Raw genomic sequence first — 25,566 nt, forward strand, 5'->3', positions numbered from 1 at the left:
TTTTGCTGTCAAATACAACTGTCGTATCGATTAGAAACTTGCCTTCGTCGAACATACGGTTGACAAATACGTTCGCCGCCTATTTCCTCGAAATGAGCCTCGCCATAGGGACGAACGATTACGTTAGGCCATCGTATCGAATGTTCCTCCTCGCTGTCGACTCGGTAGTCGTTCGGACTGCTCTCGTATTCATTCGGATACTCCTCGCTTCTGCGTATGCAAATCTTGAATGATATATCTAGCTTTTTCTTACATACTTAATCTATTCCCCAATTCTTAATTTCTTAATTCTCCCCAAAAAAGGAGACTCGTCTATTGTTAGCATATTAGCGAATTAATTGATTAGCAGCTAAGCAACATTTTCTTTTCGCGTAAATCTGTCGCGGTGTCGAGTCGATGGAATTCTTCGTCTTTAATTCGAAATAACGAGACGGTAGAGATACATGCAGAAAGAGAAGAAATACTTACTGACTACACTCGGACTTTTTCATATCGCGACGCTGCACATCTATATTACATGATCCTGGTCTACCGCCTCTAATCGGCTCGAAAGGTGTTCTTCGTCCTTGCCGAAGGCGACTATGCTGAATGGGACCGGAACCGCCACTGCCGCTGGAGTTCATGCGACGGGAACGGCGCGAGATAGTATATTGATTTGGATCTTCGCCGGATTGTAGCAAGAGTTCAGGGAGGAGGCGACGCCTGGCATTTATGAACCAGTTACACACCTGCGAAATTCAATATCATTGAATTATAATCTTAACAACCAATTGATGCAGACTGGAAGAATGCAAGTTAGTTTCAACTATTAGTTGCACATTAATCAGTCTATTGATGCCGTCTTAGACAAGTGGAGAAGTGATAGTGAGAGGAGAGAAAAATAGGAAATTTGCTCATCACTTTAAGCCAATCTATCTATCCACGAGCGGGATTACACCTACTTGCAATCTAATTAATACGACAAATGTAAATATTTCTAAAAAATGCTTAATGCATAATATATTGTATATAAGACATTGATATTTTGTTTGCGTAGCATTCTTGCATCTTACTACATAAAACATAAAAATATGTAGCGGAGTGACATACGATGGAGTATGTCAGGTACGAAACTCTATAGATCTAGGTCTTTGTCTTGCGTATGGTAAAACGCGGTACACAAGACAAAGACAGAGCGATCTTGAGATTTGACGAACGACTATATATGTATTCGGACCTTCGAAATGTCGCCCTGTAAGTCAGCCACAATGGACGGTGTTGTGTACACGACGATTGGCTACGAGTCGGGGCGGGCCACATGACCGTTCAGGTAGCGATTTTTCGACAGGACTTTCCTGTCGCAAACGTAACTGAAACGTTTGGCAGAGAGACGCGTTCCGACAGAGCAAAAATGGCGTTTTTCAGTGACATCCCAGCGTATGTGCAACGATCTTATTCGCCGTTCAAGATAGGGAGCGAGGGAAGACGCGCCTTCGTTACACCGCGCTAACGAACACTCCGGTCACACGTTGCCGCGATTATTGTAGATTTCTCCGGTACTTTTATACAAGATAAATTCACATGAAGCTCGCGTGACACGTGTCGACATCGCCTCTTTTTCCTCCGATCAAATCTTAGCCGAGATAATATTTTTCACAGATTTTTTATTTTTTCTGGGATGGAAGGGATCTTGGAGATGTTAGTTAGCATGCACAATTTAAAATATGTTACAATGTATTATGCATAATTCACGAGATTAAAGCTTACATGCAATAAATATAATTAAATATTATTTATTTTCTTATTTTATAATATATTTTTAATTTATCTTTTAATATTTTTTAAATTACACTCCGATAGTCAATGCCAATAGTAAATATTAAAATGCAATTTTAATAATGACGTTAATTTCTAAAAAAAATGTTTAATCTAAAGTTCTATAAAAATTGTAATACTAAAAGTAGTAAAAAATGCTAAAATTAAAACACTTTTTTTAATTTTTGCAATTTTTTGTATTTTTTGTTTGAATCGGAGCTTATATAAAATGGCAATCATTTCAACGATATGCGCGCGCGCGCGCACACACACGCGCACACACACACACACACGCACACACACACACACACACACACACACACACACACACACAGATTTAAGTAGTTTTAATTTTTCGAAAAATTGATAGCTGTCAATGTATTTTTATCAATTTAGCAAAGAGAAATAAAAAATTACTTACTTGCATGACTGTTAGATTGGTCTGCGTACTGAGAGCCAATTTCTCAGCCTCGTCCGGATAAGCGTTGAAACGGTGTTCACTGAGCCAACGTTTTAAGGTTTCCACCGATTCCTTCGGCAGGTTACCGCGACGTCTCCTTCCAGAGGTATTTTGGACGACAGCGACGCGTCGATTGGCACGATTTACACTAGGAGATGAACGTGGTGACGTATTCTCCGCTTCCGATGATATGTGTTCATCATCAGTGACGGGAGACGCTTTTCGTGCGACGCGTCGATTGCAGTAAGGCACTGTAAAAATAAAAAGAACTATCTATGTAATATATGTATCGTTGAATAAAATAAGAGAAATTTGCGAATTTTCAATTTCAGGACAGCGGGAGTGAAAATTCGGAACTACTTACTTTCGCGATGACAAAATTCGTTAAAAGAGCTTTTATGGAAACTGTCGTCGAACTGTGCGCGTTGACGTTCGAAGAAGAAATGGCAAGAAAATACTCGGGCACGACAGTTAAATTACTTGAGAATGCAATAGATGGACACTTAGGTAACTAACGTCGGCATCCGTAGTCCTTTCATGAGAAATGAGGATTCCTTGTTCCCGTCTGTCTTTGTCTCGCGTACTATATTTTACTACCGTATGCAAAACAAAGACAGAATAAGAAATTCTCATTTATGAAAACGAATTTAGAAAGGAGGGATGACAAGTTTAGAAAGTGCGGTCACAAAACGGTCCCTAAGAATTTTCCAAAAAATTACCTGCGCAGGGTTTCCTGCGCAGGCAGCTGCCCACGACTCCTTTGTTAGAAAATTTGCTGCAAAGTAACATGTGGAACGTAATTGCACACATGTGAAAATTTTATAAAATTTTTAGATTGTAATAACTGTGATATAATGATAACGTTAATTCGATCATGTTCGAGCGTCTACAAAAAATAATTTTGAAAACCGAAAATCCAATCAGGTTCGAAATTAATAAATTATTAAAAATTTTCAATTAGAAATTTGAATCTTAAAACTATGACACAAGTTGAAAAATGTATGGGACAATTTTATTTTTGCAAAATCATATTATGTACTATATATACAAGGTGTCCTATATAAAATGTTGTTGAGAGTTAACCATTGCGAAAATCGTAAAACGATAAATGATTTTTCTACTCAGTTTAATCTGCTCCATTTGTTTACGAGAGGTGCTACATCCAAATCGAACTCGGCAATGTATTATAGAGACGTCTGTGAATGATTCCGATCAAACAAGTCGTCCGAGCAGATGTTGTTTGAACAGTTAAACAAATAGCAAAAATACGATACGTCGCGATAGTTAGGCTGCTCCCGGTTGATCGTTCTTCACGGAAAGTGTCCACGGTGCTGATAAAAGTTTAAGATGTGTTACATCTCGAATCTCGAAAGTTAAAATAGAGATTTCAACCGTCGATCATTAACAAAACATTGTTTCGCCCCGCTCGCCATCCGCGCGCGCTGCAATCATTTGCTCTTACGACTTTATGCTTATTTGCGAATTCCCCACGTAACACACAGAACGGTTACCTTGAATTTCTTGAAGCGTCGACGGCACGCGTGCGCCTCAACAGAAGTGAATATAAGAGTTACCTGAGAGTGCTGCGTATGTTTTCGTCGGAAAATCGCGCGAGGTGCGTTTTGAGTACTTACTTGTTCTCTACAGAAAGTTCACCGAGAGCAATCACTTTAAACTTCTGACTGACAACTGAGATGAATGAGAAGTGGTGACGGTAGTGATGGCGGTGGTGGTTTAGTGTGTCGTTCGTACCCTTAAGGGTTTGAAAATCCTACTCGTCCGATAGACTGTGAACGACCAATCGGGAAGAAGTCTTAAGATCATTCAATCTTAAGGTCATTCAATCTTAAGATTTCCTTCTCCTGATTGGTCATTCAAAAGTCACTCTACCTGACGAGCAGAATTTTCGAATCCGCCCTAAAAAAAAAATGATGATGGCGGTAATATTGATGGCACGTGACACGGAAATGTGTGATATTGATCTATCCGTACTAAATCATTATTACGTCATCACCATTATCGCTGTAACAGTTATCACCTAGCTGCATCGACTTCGCGTGTCGGGTCGAGGTCCGATTGTTCGAAAGAAGAGCGTCACCACCACTATCACCATCACCATCACCATCACGGAGGTGTATTATGCAATTCAGGGTTACGTGGGGAGTAACGCAAATAAACATAAGGTCGTAAACAAGTGATTGCAGTGCGTGGAAGATGCAAGGAACGTCTCGAAGCAATTTGTTTTAATGGTAGATGGTGGAAGCGCCATTCTACGCGTAGACTTATTCTATAACTCTTGACAACAGTGGCGTTATCGTTATCACGTCGTTGCGTAGCTTTTTTTTTAACGTGGTATGTTGTACAGCCGCGGAAAGACAATATCATCAGGCTTGGGAAATAACTCGTTACTTTTAACGAAGTTACAGTTACAGTTACCTTCTTTCAGTAGCTATAACTTAATTTCGTTCCATTAATAGTCGTATTCTGGAATATTGCAGGAAAAGTAAATTTTTTTTAGATTTTCTAGAACCCGAAAACATTTTCAAGGACACTGTCAGGTACCAGCGACTCGGTTTGATTGGGAAAGCTGCAAGAAAATCGACCATCGAAGAATTAATATTTCTTTCCACTTCCTCTTTTTCCGACATCTTTTTCTCCTTTCTTTCCTTTCTTTTAACTCCCCTTTTCTTATATTTTTTTTTGCTCCATGATTTATTATGCATGCAAAATAACGTTACGATATAATCGAATGTTTAATTTTACTATGTGACGGTCGTATAATGGATTGCGGCAACCTTTGTGACGATTTGCGAAAGATTGAGACAAGCTTTGATCTACCCGGCTGCTAATGAAAGTTTCCCTTCCTGTCCGTATACAGAACTCGAACTCGGCGGGATGCTTGACGAAGGAAACTATCTGTTGTGGATATCGAATGAAGGGGAGGTTTGTCGCTGCCGCGTTCCATGTTTCTTTTCCTTATACTTTCGTGACGCTCTCCTTTACGATCACCCTTTCCTTTCGGGACGAAAGTGCATAACGAAAGTGCGTTTTGACAGTCGCGCGTTTAACGCGGGATCATCGGAGTGGATATCATAAGCCACTCTTATGGTCGCCACAAAGTAATATAATTTAGAAATGTAAAATTGTAAAATTTAAGATAGCAATACATAAAGATTTCAAGAAATTAACAGAAAAGTAACAACTCGTTACTTTTTAAGTAACTATAACTGTAACGTGTTACTTTTCAGAATACGATAACTTGTAATGATACTCACAAGGAAATTTTATTATACATCGTTGAATTTGGAAAAAAAAAATAACTTTAATTTGGCGAATAGAAAATTTGAAAAATTTGAAAAAAAAAAACTTTGGGTGGTGGAGGCATTTCGTTAGGCAAAAGAAATAAAAAATTTTTTTCTTTATAATTTTAAAGTACTCTGAACCGTACAACTTTTGTTACACAATTTTTTTCTATTTTTTTATACTTTCGACGATATTCGCCCCGCAAGAGAAATACCATGTTTTTTTTTTTTTTTTTTTCAAAGGAATGTTTCATCCCCTAAACATTCCGCATATATAAAAAAGTACGGGTCTCTTGGTTTTCGTATTTAACAACATATTTCAAGAAGAATCCAATTATTTACAAACCCAAGTGACATCCCTTGTCAGTTACATTTTGAGAGAAAAAAACCTACAATTAATTATCTTTACCTTTCACTTTTCCAAGGATTCTGAAGGATTTAAATACAGGATATACTATAAGGAAAATAGTGAGAACAATTCTTAGTTTTGTAGCCTATAAAGTTGCATAAAAACATTTCACCTTCATCATTTTGACGTTTACGACCCTTAGTCTTTTGTCTCGAAGACTTTTGATTGTAAGTGAAACAGAAAATATATGAAATATAATCAGACCTATAGCTACCCGCAGGTAGCAGATTTCTAGGGGATTCTTGTCCTCTTCACAAGGGGAGGACTTGTGTAAACGATCGGTTTCAACGAAACTCGTAGCGATACGTTTACATATCAAGTGATACTGATAAAAGCGTAAAAGTGCATACAGCTCTATCGCTACAATGAGTTTCATTGAAATCGACTATTTACACGTCTGGTCTTCATCCTGTCAAAAACAAAATTTTAATACCAAAATGTCGACTTGGAAATTCCTATCAACGATTCTATGCATATTTTGTGCACGTCTAAAAAAATATTTCTATTTTCTAAAAAGTGGTATGTCAAAAATAATTAATATTTAAATTGTTTTTATAAATTACTGATGAAAAAGTTTTTATCAATACATTTGTTCCTTATTATCCTATTTTAGCATTATAAAACAATTAATTAATTAATATTGATTAAGACACTTATACTTATAAAAGATATTTATTTACGACCCGCTTCGTACGACACATTTGACAGGTCGATGTGTAACGATAACTCGATGCGACCCAAGATCAATATATCGTAAAATAATATCGCTATTAATATTATCAGCACATATAGCATGTTCATTAAGACTTAAGTGTCTGATTTTCTTTTTATGACGTAAATAGTCGTGTGGAAGTCAATTTGACTCACACTTTAATTTATCTATGTTTATATATAAACAAAGTTGTTTATTTTTATTTATAAACTGACATTTTAAATGTGAATTAATAATTTGTAATAATTGTAATTAGAAACTTTTAAAAAATCTGTATTTTTTAAAATATTTCTTTAGTGTTTTAACTCATAGTGTGTTTAATTCATATCAAGTTAAGCAATAAATACAAGCACTTAAAATGGTCAAATAAATTTCAATTATTATTATACTTCAGAAAGTGATTTAATATTATTTTTATTTTATAAATAAAAATACTATAATATTAAATCACTTTCCGAAGTGTAACAATAATTGAAATCTATTTGACCATTTTAGATGCTCGTATTTATTGATTGTAAATGTTTGTAAATTATTTTTTAAAGCATATAAAAAAAATTGAAAATATTATCAAACACTTTTATTATTAAAAAATATTACTGCACTCAGCATTTCGGTATTAAAATTCATCTTTAAACTTTAGGAATCTGCCATTTGCAGGTGTCGCGATGTATCTGGGTCACCGTGTATTCTATGTTTGCCGAATAAAAGAAGGTTCATTATTCCAAAGAAATGTTAATTCATAAAAATACAGAATTTGACTGAAAAGCGAAGAAGATAATACTGGATTCATCGGTCGCAAAAAGAGCGAGAACATTTTCACTTTGTAAACAGCTTAAAAGGTAATCAATATCTTTCGATGGAACGAACGAAATGAAGAGGCTAAATGTCCTCGGACAACAGTGATAATTATACAAATGATGTTATACAATATCCAGCAGCGTCACAAGAGCTGTCCCGCATATCGGGATTTTATTATAATCCGTTTAACGTAACGTCGAGTTAATGGGTCGCGAGCTGCGCGGTAAATGATATCAGAACGTTGCATAAATCGTCGATATCGGCAAAGGGTCAGAAAAAGCGTGCGATAGGTCGCCTTACGTTACGAACATTCGAGATAGAGAGTTACGGCTTCAAACGCATCCGTGCACGAAGAAATTCTGAATTTGTGATCGCAGAAATTTGAGCAGATGCTAGAGAGATGACGAATGAACGAGGATTTGCAGACAGGCGACGTACGATTTCCCCCGAAATTAGAAAATCATGTAAAGAAATGAAGAGCAATGGGATAAAAAATGTGCAGATTAAACCATTACGGATAAAGGACAGCCGTTTACCTGCGCGCACGCTTGCGGAAAAATGTATAAAAAAGCCAACATAAATCATGCTAAGTGTCATACGAACGTACACGTCAAAAGACGTCATCGTTCACGCGTATCCGTAAATCATATGGAAATAAAACTCTAAGGTCGATTTCCCTTTCCACGATATACGCGAGGCGGTCTCGGCGTAGCGCCGGCCGTGCTTGTTATTCGAATGATTATGTAAAACTTATGCGAAGCAGAGGTCGGCCGAAAGCGACGTAAAACGTCAAACGTAGAAAACAGACGAGCGGCAAAGACGGGCGACGAGTTGTTACGCCGAGGCCGATGCACAGCAAACACAACGCGATAAAATCGCGTTCCCCACATTGAATTTACAACACTTGAACTCACTTTCGATCCGTCCGAGAAATTAAACAAAAAGGTTAATGAAGGGGGGCAAAAGAAGTATATAAAATAGTGATACAAAGTATACTGAATTAAGGCGCTTCCGTTCTTTCTTAATCTCAAGACAAGAAAGAGAATTGGAAAAAACCCAGGGAAAAGTTTCTTCGGTTAAAAAAACGTATTTGAATCGAAGAGAAAGAGCGGTGACACTTTAGCGTCAAAATCTGCCTTTTGAAATCGATCTATTTTTATATTTTTTTGCTTAATTCGAATATAAAACTTAAAAATGTCCAAAAACTGGGGAAAATGCAATTTTTCTACACAAAAATCTTATTTTGCAGTAAATATTTTTTAATGAACAAAAGTCTCCTTTTATTAATACGAAAGAGAGAGAGAGAGAGAGAGAGAGAGAGAGGGAAGGGGAAAGGCTGCAGCACAATCGCTCATTTTCGCCAAATTTCTATACATTTATAGTTCCATGCTTTGTAGATTTACATTGCGTTTTCTATCCCGCTTGCACCTCGTGGGATGCAAGAATACAATTGGTGATCAAGAACCTATTTTTAAAGATATTAACTTTGCAGTGGCACACATGAATCGTTCGTATCTATGCCGCTTCTAAAGAACATAAATTTAACAGAATATTTCGAACACTTTAGGAGCTTTAAAATCGGGTCGCACACAAATGACGAATGTGTGATGACATTCATTTAAGATTTCGGACATTTATATTCGAATTCAGCAGATCTAAAAATATGATAAACCGATTTCTCCAGACGGATTTTGATCCTAAAGTGCCACCGTTCTCTGTGAATTGCTACATGTTAAAGAAAATCTTCCTTTATATATGAAGAAATTTCTTGATTTTTTCCATTAAAATTAAAGAAATAGTTTGATTGTGCAACGCAAATATTTTTTTTTAATGAAAGAAATACGTATGTTTAAAATTAGAACAACTAAATTATTTCATGCATTTCTGTCAGTTCTTTCTTTGAATTAAAAAATTATTCGTTTAAATTAAACAAATAATTCATTTATTTAAAAAAATAGGCTAACGTCATTTCTTAAAATCAAATAAATTTTTATTTTTCTCAAAGATATTTTCACTACAACTTAAAAGAATCAAGTTAAAAAAAGAATTTCATCAATTTAAATATCACTTTTCTCTGTACGATTTGTTCCTAAAAATTTTTGGAGTCAAATTAAAAAAATTAATTGCCAGTCTATTTTAGATAACTTATATTTGTTAATAAATAATAAAACGTCGCGTCTCGATTAATTTTAATTAAATTTTATAATAATTTTACGATAATGAGAGCAAGCATCCCGTTTCTCACTACGTTACGATCGCTCATACGCGATCGACACTTGTTTTCCACAAACAATCAAAAGGTCCTGTGTCAAATTGATCGATTAGCGCATGAACGCAATAGACTGCCACTTGACAACAGGCAATAATGTGAGGCATAGTTAAGATAAAATATTTGATGCGAAAGGGTAGAAGTTCCCCGAGATGTCTTACGTCGCATTAATGTTCGAAATCATTGTCTCATTAATTTGGGCGTCTCATTCAAAGCCACTTTAACAACATGCAATCTGTCCCTTTTTTCGACCAATCACCACAAATCTCGTTGCCAACAATCGACCCTGCCAAGTGTCATTACACCTTAGTGCATGCTAGGTGGTGAGTTTAGAAGCTGGCATTTCGTGTCATTGTAAATTTAGCAGAGTAGAAGTCCGAGGACTGTCGAGGGTCCTCGTCAGGAACGGCGCTAGATTATTCAGCGCCCCTATGCAACATATAAATCAGAGCCCTAAATAAACATATATAAGTTTCATCACCTCCATACAACACTTAATTCGCTTATGTAAATTAACTTTGATCTCAGATTAATCTACCCTTTATCATTTTTTTATTCTCGGAGTTAGAAAAAGATAAAAAATTAGTTAAACCGAAATTAAAGTTAATCTGCATTTTGATGGCCATAGACAATCATGTTACGCCCCTGGTCCTCGTAGAATTAAACGTCGCGTCGAAGTGGTGCGACGTCTAAAAAAAAAAGAAGAAAAAAAAGAACGATCCACGTTTATATGTTTTCGTCTTCGAAATTTATGTTCGAAGGTTGGATCGCGAATTCACGGCCAAAATATAAATGTGACATTTTGGCTAGGTCCGATCTAAGCCTCTCACTCCTAGGACCTTGACACATATCGCTCGAAAAAGAAAAAGAAGAAATTATTAAACCGTTCCTTTTCTCGCCACCGATCAATGGGCGCGATTCTTTCAACGGAATCGTCATTGTCCCTTACCTAGCGACGCGATTTAACAGGCGGTCACACCTACTAAGTAATGCTAGGAAGACTCGTCGTTCTCAAAATAATCCAAGTGTTCCGCTGGTTCCATATTTAGCGCGACTGATTCGCGTTCAGGTCAAACAGGAACCGAAGTTGGAGGGAACGCGCGAAAAAAGGCAAAAGAGATAAGGAAAGAAAAGTGGAGGTAGAAAAGAAACTAAAAAAGGAAACTAGAAGAAAGGAAATTGGATGGAAAGGAAACTACATTCCATCCCTTTTAGGATGGCATGTGTCGTCGGTATAAAATAAAATTCAATAGAATCCAATTGAAATAGGGGGACATATTCGGAACATCAAAATTATTAAAATACCTCGAATGTAAACTACAACGTGATAATACGAGACAGCGAGAGAAAGATAACTTACTGATCGGCAGCTAGATAGTCGCCTTTATCAGCCGAGCCTATCGAAATAATCTCAGACTTCTCAGCAGATCAGTATAAGCGCGATTATGCAATTTTTCTCAATAAATTATATCAAACAACAGTGCTAATTTTTCTAATTTACATTTAAGCCGACAATCGATTTGAGAATCGATACATCGCGCGAAGAAAACTTTAAAGAGACCCGTCGTAAAAATATGAAACTTGTTTCACACGCATGATCTTTTGCCAACGTGACGCGATTATGAATTTTAACGATGGGACCGCTTCATCGGCGGGTCGTAGAGCTTAGACAACGAGTATCTTTCCTCAAGGCGTATGCATTTCGCAAGACGACAGCGGCGGCGCCTCCGGAAACGGAATCCGCCGCGCTACAGAGACTACGCTAAGAGAGAGACCTACTAAACTTAGCGCTCGAGTTTTGCAGTTACGTAAGGTCCAGTAACCCGACGGCGTAAAATTAGGATAGCTCTTCTTGCCTTCGTGTGCGTCTAGGCGACAGTCGTCGTCGTTATCGTCGACGTTATTTCACGGTGTAATTTAGCCTCTCGTCAGCGGGAAAAAATCTATCATATTTCAAAGATACGAACTTCAACGATAACAATTTTCTCTCCCCCTCTCCCCTTTCTGTATTCATGCGAATTCTTACTTTCATACTTTCAACTATTCGTCAATTTCAAATTTATGAATGTGCAGTCTCAAAGAGCGTAAAACGAAATTAAATTGTTTCAAAAGCGACAGATGACGTCAAAATACTTCGATGGGAGAGTCGTTAAGAAACATTTGACGTATCGTTTAACTAATCTCGTAAAAAACGTCTCTTCGAGTCTTTCGTAAGATTTATAATTTTATTATGTCGCGAGCCAGAAAAAAAAAACGCAACTTCACTTGCGCAATCTCGAAAATTTGGAATAAACATCATGATCGAGATTGACTTGCGAACGATCAACAGAGTGCATTGCATATGGATTCGGCCAGTCTGAGGTATGTAATCAATGCAGTGTCGTATTCAATGCAAAGTGCGATGACAGTGTCACAGACAGATGTCACAGAGGTGAACTCTTACTATCAAAGTACGATGCGTTCGACACATAATTTAAAAAGCGTGTTTAGCATTTTTCTAATATTCATTCTCTCTCTCTCTCTCTCTCTCTGACTTTTGTCCAAGAATAACCGCGGTCGAAATTGTAATTTAAATAATTCGGCAATTTACCGAGAAAGCGAATCCTCGCTTCGAATTCGACTTTTGTAATTTCCGAAATTTCCAAGTCTTAAAAAGATAGTATTAAAAAGATAGGATCTTTTCGACGTAGGATCTCGCACAGTGGCTCGTTCGCGCGCATTTTCCCGTCAGAGTCGGCGACCACGTGCTCATATCGCGTACGAGACGGGGTTCACAGGCACGTCTAGCACGGAGCGTCTTCTCCCCTCCAACTTCCGGCGGATCATGCGCTACGTTCACCACGTGCTTCCAACGCGAAAAGGACGCCCACACTTAGCAGCCATGCCGATGTAAACCTTCGGAAAGCGCGCGTTCAGAAGGCCGACGGCAATTTGGCAAAAACAGATCCAAAAGAGACGAATGTTTGGAGGACACTCGGTTCGATTGAATTCCATCGATATTTTTTTATCGTTACCACGAATGTCACGTCTACGATGGGCAATGGGAAAAAATTGCTGTCTCAAAATTTTCAGCAAATAAAGCAGAAATGTATTACGAATTAAAAAAATAGCGTGAAATAAATATTTTAGGAAACTCAAGTATATCTTCGGTATATTTATAATATTGTGTTTGATGTTTTTGGAGCAACAAAAAAGACAAGAGTGATAAAAAAATTTAGTTTTTAATTTAAGAAATTTCTGTAAATAGCTTGGAGAATACTTATTGAAATAAATATATATACGTAGTCTCTTGTTTTATAATAAAAAAGAAATTAATAGTTACTCAAAATTAGTTCGTACACTGTATTGAGAATCATCTCGTAATTCTCTATAACCGGTTATAGTTTATACTATACTATTACACAAGAAATACTTGTACAGTGTATTGCACCGTGGCTGCGATAGTAAAGCAGGTTTAAAGTGAGCCTTCGATCTCGAGTTCGAATCCTACTACTGGTCAAACTGCTTTTTTTCACAAAATGTTAAAAGTGAATTTTTTTTTATAAGATTAAAGATAAATTTAATGGAGATTTAATTACAGAGAATGGAATCTTTTACATGTTATTTGTTAATAAAAAAAGTTTACAGTTACAGAATAAAAAAATTTTCGCAATATCGAGATGCGCGTATAAAAAAATTTCATTTATTCGATGTTCCTAGTGATGTATATTATAACTTTCGATATCTTTTATTGTAAATTTTAATAAATTATTTCATAAATTTTAGCTTTAATAAATGGAACTTTTTTTATTAATAAATAAATAAATAAATAAATAAAGATGTATAAAATAAAACTTTGCATCTCTGCTATTAAATTTACCGTAAATTTTCCTATTATTTTATTTAACAAATTCAGTTTTAACATTTAATTAAAAAAGGTTTCCATCGGAAACGAGCCAAACCGGAAGTTAAAAAAGATGTTCCATTATTAATCGCAGTATAAAATTGACAGAATTATAAAGTGATAGTCGACTTAATTTGGTTCATCACTTGTTAATTTTTCATCAGGAAGCAAAGAATTACGAACTCACGCTTTACTTAATTAATGACTCTCATCACCAAGCTATTTACAAGAAATTATAATAATTTTTTTTTAAATGTTCGTTTAACTTTCATTTCTAAAAATCTGACATTTTTCTAAAAGCACAATAAAAATCAGCGATGACAGGGAAAGCCCCGACTAATCTGATCGTCGGCAGCGACCGCTTTCGCTCACGCCCATTTCATTAACTACGGCATAGTTTAGCGGTCCAGAATGTTAGGATCTTCAGTTGGAATTCCAAGGTTAAGGGAGACATCCTAGCTTTTACGATTAGCACAAATTGCTTGAGGTATAGCTCAAGACGTAATGTTTTAAACGTAAGCGCAGTCGCGGTGACACGTGGCACCGTGTAAACACAGAAAAATGCATACCGCAAATACTAATTAAAAATTATAAACATTGCTGACTCAAAGCATATCTGCATTTCTATCATAAGCATTACATCTATTCAAAATATATTCTAAGTCGTAGTAATTTAATATTTCGATCGAGAACGTAGAGTTAAAAAAGAATTCGATTTGCTCGTAATTCTCGCTTTCCTTCGTGATAACATTTTATAATATTCTTAGAAAGAGTATGAAAACTCTTCCGAGTACAAGATAATAAAAATTTCTCAAAATTTGTACTGAATGTATTTTGATCGATATCAAGAAAATATTCTCTGTGGAAGATAACCATACTTAAAAAAGAAAAAAATAATAATAAAAAAATAAATCGAGTAGTCGCTTTTCTCAACAGTGGAATGAATATTTTTCCGTGTTCTCACACTAGCAGCTCACTTGTCAACTTGCAATTGGCGGAGTTTCATTCCTTATTTTAGCTTATAAAAGAGATTAACGAAAAAGAAAAGGTTTCGGAAGTATTAGAAAGTTTTAGAAAGCATTATATATTATGTGTCCCACGAGACGGTTATTCGAGATAAGAAATTAAAAACGTAAAATTCCATGGGCGCATTTAGCAACGAACGTTAGCTAGCATCTTAGCAAAATGTCCTCATTGAAACAGCCGGTAATCTCTTTCGCGCGCACCTGTCGTCGATTTTCCTACCTGGCCTGTCATCGCTCATTCTCTGTTCTAACTGCATGCTGTTGTCAGTCGGGAGCATTCTTCTGAGCCCTTCGACGTTGAATCCCCGAGCGATCCGAGCAACGACATTTGAACGTTTAAAATCTCAGAGGAGATCCGAAGAAAACTGTCTTTGATAGAGTTACCGAGGGGCCCGGGCGGGATCAATCCACTTCAACGAAGGAAAAGGCGCGAGAATCTACCCGCACGATAGTTTCTTACGTTACTGCGGAACACGAGGCTTCCTTCTGACAGATGTGTCAGAGTCGTGTATCGCGCTGTCACAAGCAGGAGGCGCGCGTCGCCGCCGCCGCGGAACCGGTTCGACGAAAGTGCGCGCTTGTAATCACGTGTGAGCGAGCGTCCCCGAGAGGAAGGCGCGAGGAACAGCGCGAGGAACAGCGCGAGGAACGGCGCGACGGCGACGGCGACGTGTACGTTGATCGGTTTCCCCGGCGTGTCCGCATTTGAGACTTCTGAGACGCGCTTCTCGTCGCGGCGCAACGCGACGCGTGTCCCCGAGGCCGCTCGTCCCCGCCCGGTCTGGACGCGATTGCCACATCCAGGTTGTCTCTCCCTCTCTCTCTCTATCTCTCGCTCTCTTTCTCACTTCCTTCGATAACGATCGCAAGCGCGCGTGGTATGGCGTCTATCAAATTCTCTCGCACGCCGGCAATCGAAGCGGAACGGTCACTCGCGGCGTCTCGTATCGCGATGGTATACGCGTTTTATCGATCCGCGGATTCCCGTGGAGAAAGAACTTTATTCAACAAGCGGCACGCACTCCGCGAGCTTCCACATTGGCCGGCGGTGTGCGCGTGACTGCCCGCCGAGAAGCCGCGACTCGCCGCGAGTTTACCCCACCATCTGCTCCCCACCGAATGTTACACTTCACGAGGGACCTGCGAGAGTCAACTTTTGGAGGATCCTTTCGGTGGATCAATTTTACATCATTTGCCCGCTGCACCGCGTGGCCGCCGCCGACCGGTGGTGCGTCGATGATGCGCGTGCCGGAGCACGGTTATTACACGTTTGTGAAGTAAGATGTGTGATCAAGAGAGATTGCAGAAAAATAATATATAAGGAAGAAAGTCTAATATGTTATGTAAAATGCAATCAAGAGGCTTTCTATTAACGTCTCTTTTAAATTTAATAAAGAGACGGACGCTCAGACAAAGCATTTATTTCCGTTCCAGGGCAAGCCCTCTAAGAACGCCAAGATAGAGAATACGTATGATCGGTACAACGAAAATATTTATAAAATAAAAAGATGGTAGAAAGGTAACTGGTGCAAAGTAAGAATTAAACAGGAAATAAAAAATAAAACAAGATTAAGCTAATTGATACCGGCGCAAAGCAAGATAGAGAGAGAGAGAGAGAGAGAGAAAACCTAGAAAAATTAAACATCAGACAGTGACAAAAGATATTAGAAACTGATTATATAAAATAAAAACGTTCACTGCTCCTTATTCCTTTTTGACCCCTAAGATCGATCCAGCGTGAATAATTTTCACAAGAGCAATGTCCGCTAACTTTAATAACTTTATACGGAAAAAAAAGAAGAACAAAACAGGCTTCGGGTACCTAAGAATATACCTCTTTTAAAAACAAATCTGATTGATACGTCCACAGCATTTTGCACGGAGGTTGCATAGCGATCGGTGCATAGGATCAGTGCCCTCGCGTGAGCGGGCGTCCGAAAGCTGTGCAAAAGCACAGCTGTGCGAAATCACGGCACCCACAAAGTTCAGAAATGCGCCGAGGTGAATCGAACCCTATTGCTGTCAAAAATTCAACGTTGTGAAGTAAATGTGCCGGTTGAACGAACGATACGTCTTATCTCCGACGGTTCAACAGATAACTTGCTCTCAGCATTTTAGACCTCGCGTTCACATTGCCCCCAATGACTTATGCAACAATTACACGATTCCTCCTTGTCGTTTCGGCGATTCTCTTGCCGGGTGCGTGCTTGCGTAACTCGTGCGGAGGCATCGAAATCACAACAAATCACGATCAATTCTCAATTGCGCTTTAATGCTATCGCGATGTTAAAAAAAAGAACCGCTCGCGTTTTATATCTGTGATATTTTCGTAAAGACGAGTGAACGACAAAGATACGAGCTTAGAAAAAACTTTTTAACAAAAGTAATTTAAAAAAATAATAAATTGAGTATTTTTTCGGTATTATATCTCTCCAAAAAAGATTTAGAAAGAGGCGAGTGAAAAATTGTTTATAATTAGCAGTATAAGCTAATTATAAACATAAGGATTAATTAAATAACTGCTTTAAGGTGCGATTTACCCCTACTCTATCGAAATTTCCAATAATTTCCCATAATTCCCCATAAATCCCCATAATTTCGGTAGAGTGGGGGTAAATATCTGGATATTATATCTACGTGAAATTGCACCTTTAGACGTTGATAAAATGACCTTTTCAATCGATCGTCCTTTATAACAGGTTTTGCGCATCGAAGTCACGAAGCAAGTAACATTTCGCTATCGTCGTTATTGCGAGTATATTCGCAAAATAGCGCTTGTTTTATTAAAATTTCCTGAACGCGACGATCCTTCTTTTATAACGCGAGAGATCGTGCCATAACGTCTATTAACAGAAGCAATTTGATATTAGATAATCGTAGCTTCTTAAACACGTTAGTAACAATTTAGCGGTAGTGGAAGTCGCCTTTATCTTATCGCCGTCGTATTTGTATCATACATTTATTTTACTATCTACGATGTACGGCAAACGACGAGTGAGTACCGGGTACGTACGTCCTGATAAAATGTATGTAAATATAACATCTAAATAAATGTTCGATATCTATCCGAAATATACACTGGCCTTTTGTACAATTTTGTCATACAATCAATGCGCTATAATTAGCAACGGATTCAGATTTTTGTACATTTCGATATAGCGCGACGCCCGAGGATTGTTTCGGTGCAACAACCAGACGAGCGACAAACTCTTCGACGATCTGGTAATGGATTTTGCAGGCGACGCGCGCGTTTCGCGGATAAAAATGAATTATTTTCAACGATCTCTCCCCGATATTCACCGTGCGTTGTGGAACACACCGTATCACCTCAGGCAGAACGTACGAGGCGGTACAGGATGTATATTTATACGGCGGTATAAACTAGACCACTAAATAACTCGCTCGCGTGAGTCGCCATTAGCGCGTGCCCTCTAAACGCCTTGCGCAAATCCGCCAGGAGCCCCTTTAACGATTTGTGCAAACCGTGGACAGCGCGAGCGAAGGTTCGCGGCTCCTCGTTAACCGGTCGGCGCTAACGCAAGGAGGACATTCGCGTTTTCGCCATCGCGTCGCGCGCGTCCACGACTCCCATCCGGCCGCCCTGATTGCGACGCGTCTAATATCCCGGGTACTAATCGCAATACTAACCGCACGTCGTAACGAGAACCCCGGAGGCTACGCTAACAAAGTCATTTCTTAGAATTTACCTTCAAAATCGTGGGACGCGAGAAATGTAATTGTCAGAGAAACGTATTCAAACGTATTTCATATTTCATTGGGGTAGATTAACTCTTTGAGAGCAGAGACTACGGCAACTTATTGTTAGGGGATCACATCGACTCGTAAACCCTTTCAAAACAAACAAACCTGTTAAAAAATTATCAGGTCAGACGCGAGTTCTTTGGTTTTGAATTTCGTGAGTAATCAGTTCAGGTGAAAAAAACTGAGTATGGATCACTCGGAAGGTCATGTGTACTTTTTATCGCAACAAATTCGGACGTGTAAAAAAATCATTTCGGGCCATATAAAATTATACAATCGTGTTCCTAAATGTTGAAAGGATGTATACCGGAATTTTTTTTTTAATTTTTTAGAGCTCAGAAACCCTTTAAACAATACAACCGTTCGCGCCAATGACCCAAGTAGTCTGACCGAATGCTAATGTAAATGTCGATGTTGATTTGAATAGAGACCTTAATGTTGATGCTCATGTTAATTTTAATTTTTTATTTTATTTTTAATTTTAATTTTAATTCCTAATTTCGAGTTTGTGCTAGTTGATCTATGCGATGTAATTTGAATTCAATTTACTTTGGTAATTTGATTAGACATCAAGAAGAATATGTGATGCAAAAAAGTGAATGTAACCGGAAGGTAACTATATATTTATGCTTTTTGCAAATTATTGTAAGCTGTAATTTTCACGACGCAAGCAGAATTAGCTGTACTTAAATCCCAAGCAAGCAAAGGCAAACTGATTAAGAATAAATAAATAATAGTAGTCTGACTGAATGTAAAACACAATGTGGTCCGGAAAGTTTAATGAATCAAAGAAACTCACACAAAGTTTTTCGAAACACCACACTGTCCCAAACGACATATTTCAGGATAAAGTCTAAGAGAAAATTCTCTCCATGTTTGAAAACTTTTGACAAAGAAGACTTTGACGAATTATACCAGATAAATCTGCTTCCTCTCTTCCTCTGTCTTTACTTAATTCCTATCGAATGTGAGTGGACTTAAAAGCTGTTTATTAAGACACATCGAATAAATGTTTTCTACGACGATCTGATATTAAAACAGGTGTGCATCGAAAAAACATGGTATTCAATTAATAAGTATTGATACTATCAGCCTGGCATTTAATTAGTGAATTACCGAAGGCTTTACATCATTAATGACACGTAATAAACGGGACCGGCAGGCGCAACGTTCGTTGATGACCGAGATCGTAAACGGCCGCGGAACTCGGAGCATTTCGTGCTTCGAAATTAATCTGGCGCCACACCTAAATTCGATTTATTGAGAGATAAGTGACAGACGGCCACGCGACTTGTAGAAAGTTGCATAATTGCGCTGAAGTAGCGGCGTCCGGGCGGAAAAATATGAACGGCGAGTTTTTGTCGCAGCGTAATAGTGGGCACGCGATTCGCGTAACGCGACGATGATAGAGTAGATCACTCATGCCAGTCCATTGACCGAAACATGTCAAGGAAACTATCCGATTGCCGTTTGTGTGTACGTGCGCGCGGGCACGCGAGCGTAAAAGTAATAACCGGCTGAAAAATAAATGGTAAAAACGGGAGGCAACGAGAGAGGGAAAGAGAGAGAAAGAGACGGCGCAGAGACGGAGGAGCCGCGCGTAATGATTCACGTTTCACGTGTCTCATCTTTTTCCGACCGGCGGTGCCGGATTTTCGAGAACGAACGGAGATTTCGCGGTTGTCCCTCGTCCCGAGATCTCCCTGTCAAACTGCCAGAAGCCGATTTTCGACGGCCGGCTCTATTTATAAATGTCGTACAGACAAACGCGCCCGGCGTACAACGTTACTTGGCAAGCGCCAATTGTCATCGGCCGTACAATGTAACGCGCCATCGACAATTAAATTTTGCAATTTAATCGTGTCCCTTGTCGAACCGTGGAACAAGTTGCAGGAGCCTTTGCCAAGCAAAAGTTCGCCTATCTCCGCGTGCGCCGAAATTTATCGCGTACATTAGTTAGCATTGTAGGAGCAGATAAGCGCATCGCAGCGATGCTCGTACAGATAACGTTAAGATAAGTAATTTCGCGGGTAAACGGCTTACGAACTTTTTTGGCAAACACTTGAAAATTTAGAAAAATATTTAAAGACTCTATGTACGATTCTAATTTTTTTGTTTTTAAATTCGTCAATTTACTTAAAGTTAAGTAAATTTTTTTAGTAATAATGAGAGAAACATTATTCTTATATTAAAAACTATGCATTTTATGAAAGAAGTTTCAACGTGATGTGTCAAAACTATGTGTCAAAACTATTACATCTACATATTTACGCTTTTCAAAAATTACTACAAGCTGTATTTTTTATAAAAAATAGAATTAACTGTACTTAAAAAAAAAACCACTTGAAAATTTAAGTAAATATTTGTAAATTTATGTATAATTCAAATTTTAGGAAAATTTGTAATTAAAGTTAAGTAAATTTTGACAATGATGAGAAATATTATTTTTATATGAAAACTATTTTATGAAAAAAGTTTCAACGTGACATGTCGAAGCTATGTGTTGTAACTATATATTTATGCTTTTTGCAAATTATTGTAAGCTGTAATTTTCACGACGTAAGCAGAATTAGCTGTACTTAAAAAAAAAATCTATTCAATTATCGATTAATAAGCGACAAAATATTTTACGACTCTCTCTCGCCAGAGTTTTCTCTTCAGCTAATACATATTCCTACTTCGTGTTAAAGATCTGAGAACTTTGACGACGAAGTTATCGTAGGTACGACGATAAGAAGCAAAAATAAATATACAACGTCAAGATAGATAACCCGTGTGACCCTCTTAGCGTGAAGAAGCGGCGAATGGGCTCCACAAGAATTTCGTAAGAACGAGAGAGAAGTAGTTTCAGGGAATTGTATCATCATTTCAGTGAATGAGTAACCACTAGTGCTTTCCGGTTGATTGAGATATCCTCAGCGTTATTTATCGAAAATTTCGCCCTTTCTCGTGGAATCGGCGAAAGAAAATTCATCGTGAGGCGAGTCGTTGCACAGAAGAAGGAAGAACACACAAGGGATCGCGTGGCGAATATCTCTTGACGCCGGTAAATTTCGGGATCTAAATTTAATGACAAATACGCGCGCGCGCATATCTGCACGCGGACAGAGAAACAGAAAGAAAAGTGGACAACTCGTAGCGCAAGCGCGAATTGTGTGCCGAACTAGAATATGCGTTCTGTCTCGTAATAAGTGGTCCACATGACGAAGCCGGAAAGACGCTTGCTCTAGTGTCGCGCCGCGCGACTGAGTGCCGGTATTTTTAATATCGTTCCTATGTTTAGCTCGGCGAATGGGACGTCAGTCGTCGTCCTCCTCCTCGTCGTCGTCGTCTTCGACGCGCTAACGGCGCGGTACAGGAAACGTCAGGTGTCAGTTATTGGCGGCTCGCATGCCGAAACCAGTGTTCCGATTGCTTTTCCCTGATTTCGAACATTTCTTCCCTTCCTTTCTTTCACGATGTCGATGAGGAAAGGGTTCTCGCGGTCGCTTAGTCGACGTCTCCGAGAGACTTCCCGTCACGACGAAGAAACATGCAGTCAGGACATTCCGCGTGGGTCAGCGAACAGCGATTTTAGCCGCGGCCTTTAAAAGTCGCTCTAAACCCGCCAAGTTGGAGCATTATTCGGGGACGAGCGCTCAAAATGAATTTCGCTCATTTATCGATTTGATAAGTTAGAGATAGCGAGGGCACGCGCACAGAATCTCGTTAACCGACTATTCGCGGAAGCGAAGCCTAGCTTAATAGTTTTAGACCGGTTGCCGAGACCTGCGACACCAGACGCCTTGGAATTCTCATGTATAAAACGATGTAACAATTAAAATAAGGAAATATATATATAAAATATTGCAGGAGGTGTCTCGTGGCTCCACGTGAAAGCGACGGATCCGTGAGTGACAGATCGCAAGTTTGGACTCGTAAAAGAATTATATTTTACATAAATAATATTTTGCAGCAAATGAACAAGGGAAACAAAATAATACGATTAGTTTTCGGATTTGCAGTTGGCAATTCATAAATTTAATCAACCAATTTGTTTAAGTTAAACGGAGAGAGTGAGACTGGCTCTAATTGGACAACAAAATATGATGTAAGATATTCATAGCCTTAAACAATGTTAATTTAAGATGATCTCAAATTAACGTTTTTGTGAACACATTCCGTATATAGGAATTTTTCAATTCATAATCTTTCACGGAACGTTCATTATTCATTCTATAGTGGACGGTATGCGCACGGTATTGTTCACAGGCACAGAACAAATTGAATAAGAATTGTAGAACAGGAAATGAGGACAAACCCTTCGTTCAATATATTGATGAATAAGGGATGTTTCCTGTGTTTTCCTCATTCAATTTGTATTGAAAACTATTCCTTAGTCTCTGCTCCCTGTATAGATTCTTCCCACTGTGTCTGCACCCTGCAGAGAAATTTTTCGATTTTAGATGATATATACGAGATTATACTAGTACATAATATTTCTCACTAATCACGTTTGCTACTCTCGGTTCGTTCAAATTTCTGAATTTATCGATTGCCAAATAAAATTCCAAAGCAAAAAGATATCTTTCGATTTTTTGGAGATACACCTCCCCTCTCTTCCCTTCTGCGCATCTTTTTTCAGAGATTAACCCTCAGCTGACACACTATAATGGATTCAATATTTTGCCACACATGGATGTACGTCACTTGACCATTTTCACACACAATTGCGTATATCTCGGTACCTACTGCATAGAATTTGAACAATTTTTTCTTTACTCGATACGCCAGAAGGTCAAGAAAAAGACTAGATAAGTGCGAAAATCGAGAAGTTAAATATATTCGAAATATTCAGAAGAAAAGGAGCAAACGATTTTCGTGAAATAGGGGTGTACGACGCCCAGTGTGTCAGCTGAGGGTTAAAATATAATAAAAGCAGAGAGATGATAGGACTGTACAAGTGACAATAACGGCAGCTTTCTTTTGTACAGAATTTATCTCTTTTTTATGAAGGAAACGAATGAACAGGACAAAATACAACGTAGTTCCTAAGTTTAAAGTGTCGTAAGCTGCAACTTTGTAGTTAAGGAAAAAAAAATTCTTTTTGGGAATTTTGTTCAACAATTGATTTTAAAATTCTAGCATTTTTACACACATATATATTCATAAGTAAAAATGTTAATTTTTCTACAAGCACGATTCATTAGTAGAATTCATTAGTAGAAGCTTGGAAGTTCGTGCGAGATCAGCTCGTGTCAAACGTTGAGCAACGTTAATTTAAATAAAGCAAGGCGTTCTTCCGACACGAGCATAATCCTCTCGGCACTTCAGCTCCCGACTTGGTGTACATACGCGTTATTTATCCAGATATTCAGTTTCGAAGTAAAAATAGTCTCGTTTTTGTAGAGAACTTCACAACTATGAACCGTGACAAATTATCATCATAATGCAATTGGGTCGTTTTCGCTTATGCAGTCGTTCCATGTTTGCCCCTGCCACTGACTCGTGTCAAGGGCCACACACTTCTACGCTTCTATCAGGTTTATTTAGTCTTTAAAGAAAGATGGAGGGAAAAGAGGAGGGAAAAGATGTACTTCTCAACAACCCAAAGAAGCATTTTCTTTTTCTTTGAAACTTCAGTACCGATCAAAAGTATGTCACCTTTAGGTGTTTTGAACATAATTTTCGTCAAAGTAAATCGAATGAAAATTTGAAAATTTTACAGTAGACGTATAGTAGCAAGTGCACTTTGTACATGATGACAATCTACTAATAAAACATTATAATTAACAATTTATAACTTCGCAATTAAAACATTATAATTTGATAAAGGTCTATGCGCTTTAAATTAAATTATAAAAAAAAAAAAACAACTAAAAGGTGATATACTTTTGACCGCTGCTATCTAACAATTGATGAAATCAAAAATTCATATCCAAACAAATCGAGAGAAGCAAACATAATTATTATCGAGAAATATTATACAATAAATAACAGGAATGGTTGGGAATGAGTCCGTGTAACCGTCATCTAGATCCAAAGAGTTCTTTTGCAACTTCCGCTAAAGGTTACAAATTTAAAAATACGTTTACGGAATCGAATTTGCGACTGGTCATTTATTTTCCTTTAAACATTCTACCAATTTTTCAGTCCGATAAAGAGATAGAATCACTAATTTTCTGTTTTTGTTACATAGAATGTGATTGCGGAGAAAAAGATAAAGTCGCAAATAAATCCCAAAAATGCAATAGAAAATATTTTCTTTGTTATCTCTACGTTGAGAACTTATTGCCGGGGAAAACGGGACTCTTAGCTGGTATCAAACGTGAAATTCAAGGAAATTATGAAAACACTTAACATCACGAAGCCGTGATAAAAGGCAATTTTCAATGTAATTTCCTCCGCCATTAATAAATCTATTAATATTTAGATAAACAAATAAACGATAACAGCCGATGTAGAGTCGGAGTTATCTCTTATCTAGTCAACGTCTAGCGAGTAGCGAGAAGACGATATGCAGGAGGGGATGTACTTTTGCCGGGCTGTCGATCGTCAGCGATAATCGTTAATGGATAAACATCTCGCGCGATTTATAACGACCGCGAGGCCGCGGTCGCGGCGCTTATTTCATCGCTGCGTTAGCGCGAGTTACGGAAATCTCACCTGATCCTGATAAGCGACTCACGATTGCACGCACTTTGGAAAAGGTGCGTTTCGCGACAAGCACGCCCCACAACAAGTCAATCGCGCCTCATTCTCTTGCATTCAGACAAAATAACATGAATTTTTTTTTTTCTGAACTCGCGCTACGAACGATTAATCATCGCAGAACCAGCAGACTACCTTTGAAACTCTTTGAAACTTTCAACGACAGTGTCGTTAAGAGTTCTGTACAAAACAACGGCTCGCTCTCTATTTACAAATTAATAGTTTCGAGGAATAAGATCTTCACATTATTAATTTTTCCGTAAAACTGACTCGATGCCGATACAACCGGCCTTCAAGGCGGATTAAAGATACGTAACAATTTTGTTGATAATGTACTATATATATGTATTCGTTCATGCGATAGCATGCGAAATCAAAATACCTCTGATGCCCAGCGATCTTAATCGCTGTCCAAAAAAACAATCAATTATTTACGATCTTTACACTCTCAAAATGCACGTA

At 38.1% G+C, this 25,566-nt stretch overlaps 1 protein-coding gene across 4 annotated transcripts in view; it reads right to left on the reverse strand.

The window, feature by feature from the left end:
- LOC105204813 (homeobox protein caupolican) overlaps positions 1–25,566 on the reverse strand; it is a 38,526-nt gene that overhangs the window by 5,915 nt on the left and 7,045 nt on the right. For 2 of the 4 annotated variants that reach the window (XM_011174028.3, XM_011174026.3), the window contains 3 exons: positions 2,216–2,505; positions 469–728; positions 43–210 (listed from right to left, as the gene is read on the reverse strand). In XM_011174028.3, coding sequence (XP_011172330.1) covers positions 43–210; positions 469–728; positions 2,216–2,505 — 718 coding nt within the window. Of the gene's footprint in view, positions 1–42; positions 211–468; positions 729–2,215; positions 2,506–2,618; positions 5,488–14,872; positions 15,726–25,566 lie in introns of those variants that run through there. The other 2 variants (XM_011174027.3, XM_039458662.1) reach the window with 2 other exon arrangements.

The sequence above is a fragment of the Solenopsis invicta genome, chromosome 16 (genome assembly GCF_016802725.1).
Source record: "Solenopsis invicta isolate M01_SB chromosome 16, UNIL_Sinv_3.0, whole genome shotgun sequence".
Taxonomy (NCBI): domain Eukaryota; kingdom Metazoa; phylum Arthropoda; class Insecta; order Hymenoptera; family Formicidae; genus Solenopsis; species Solenopsis invicta.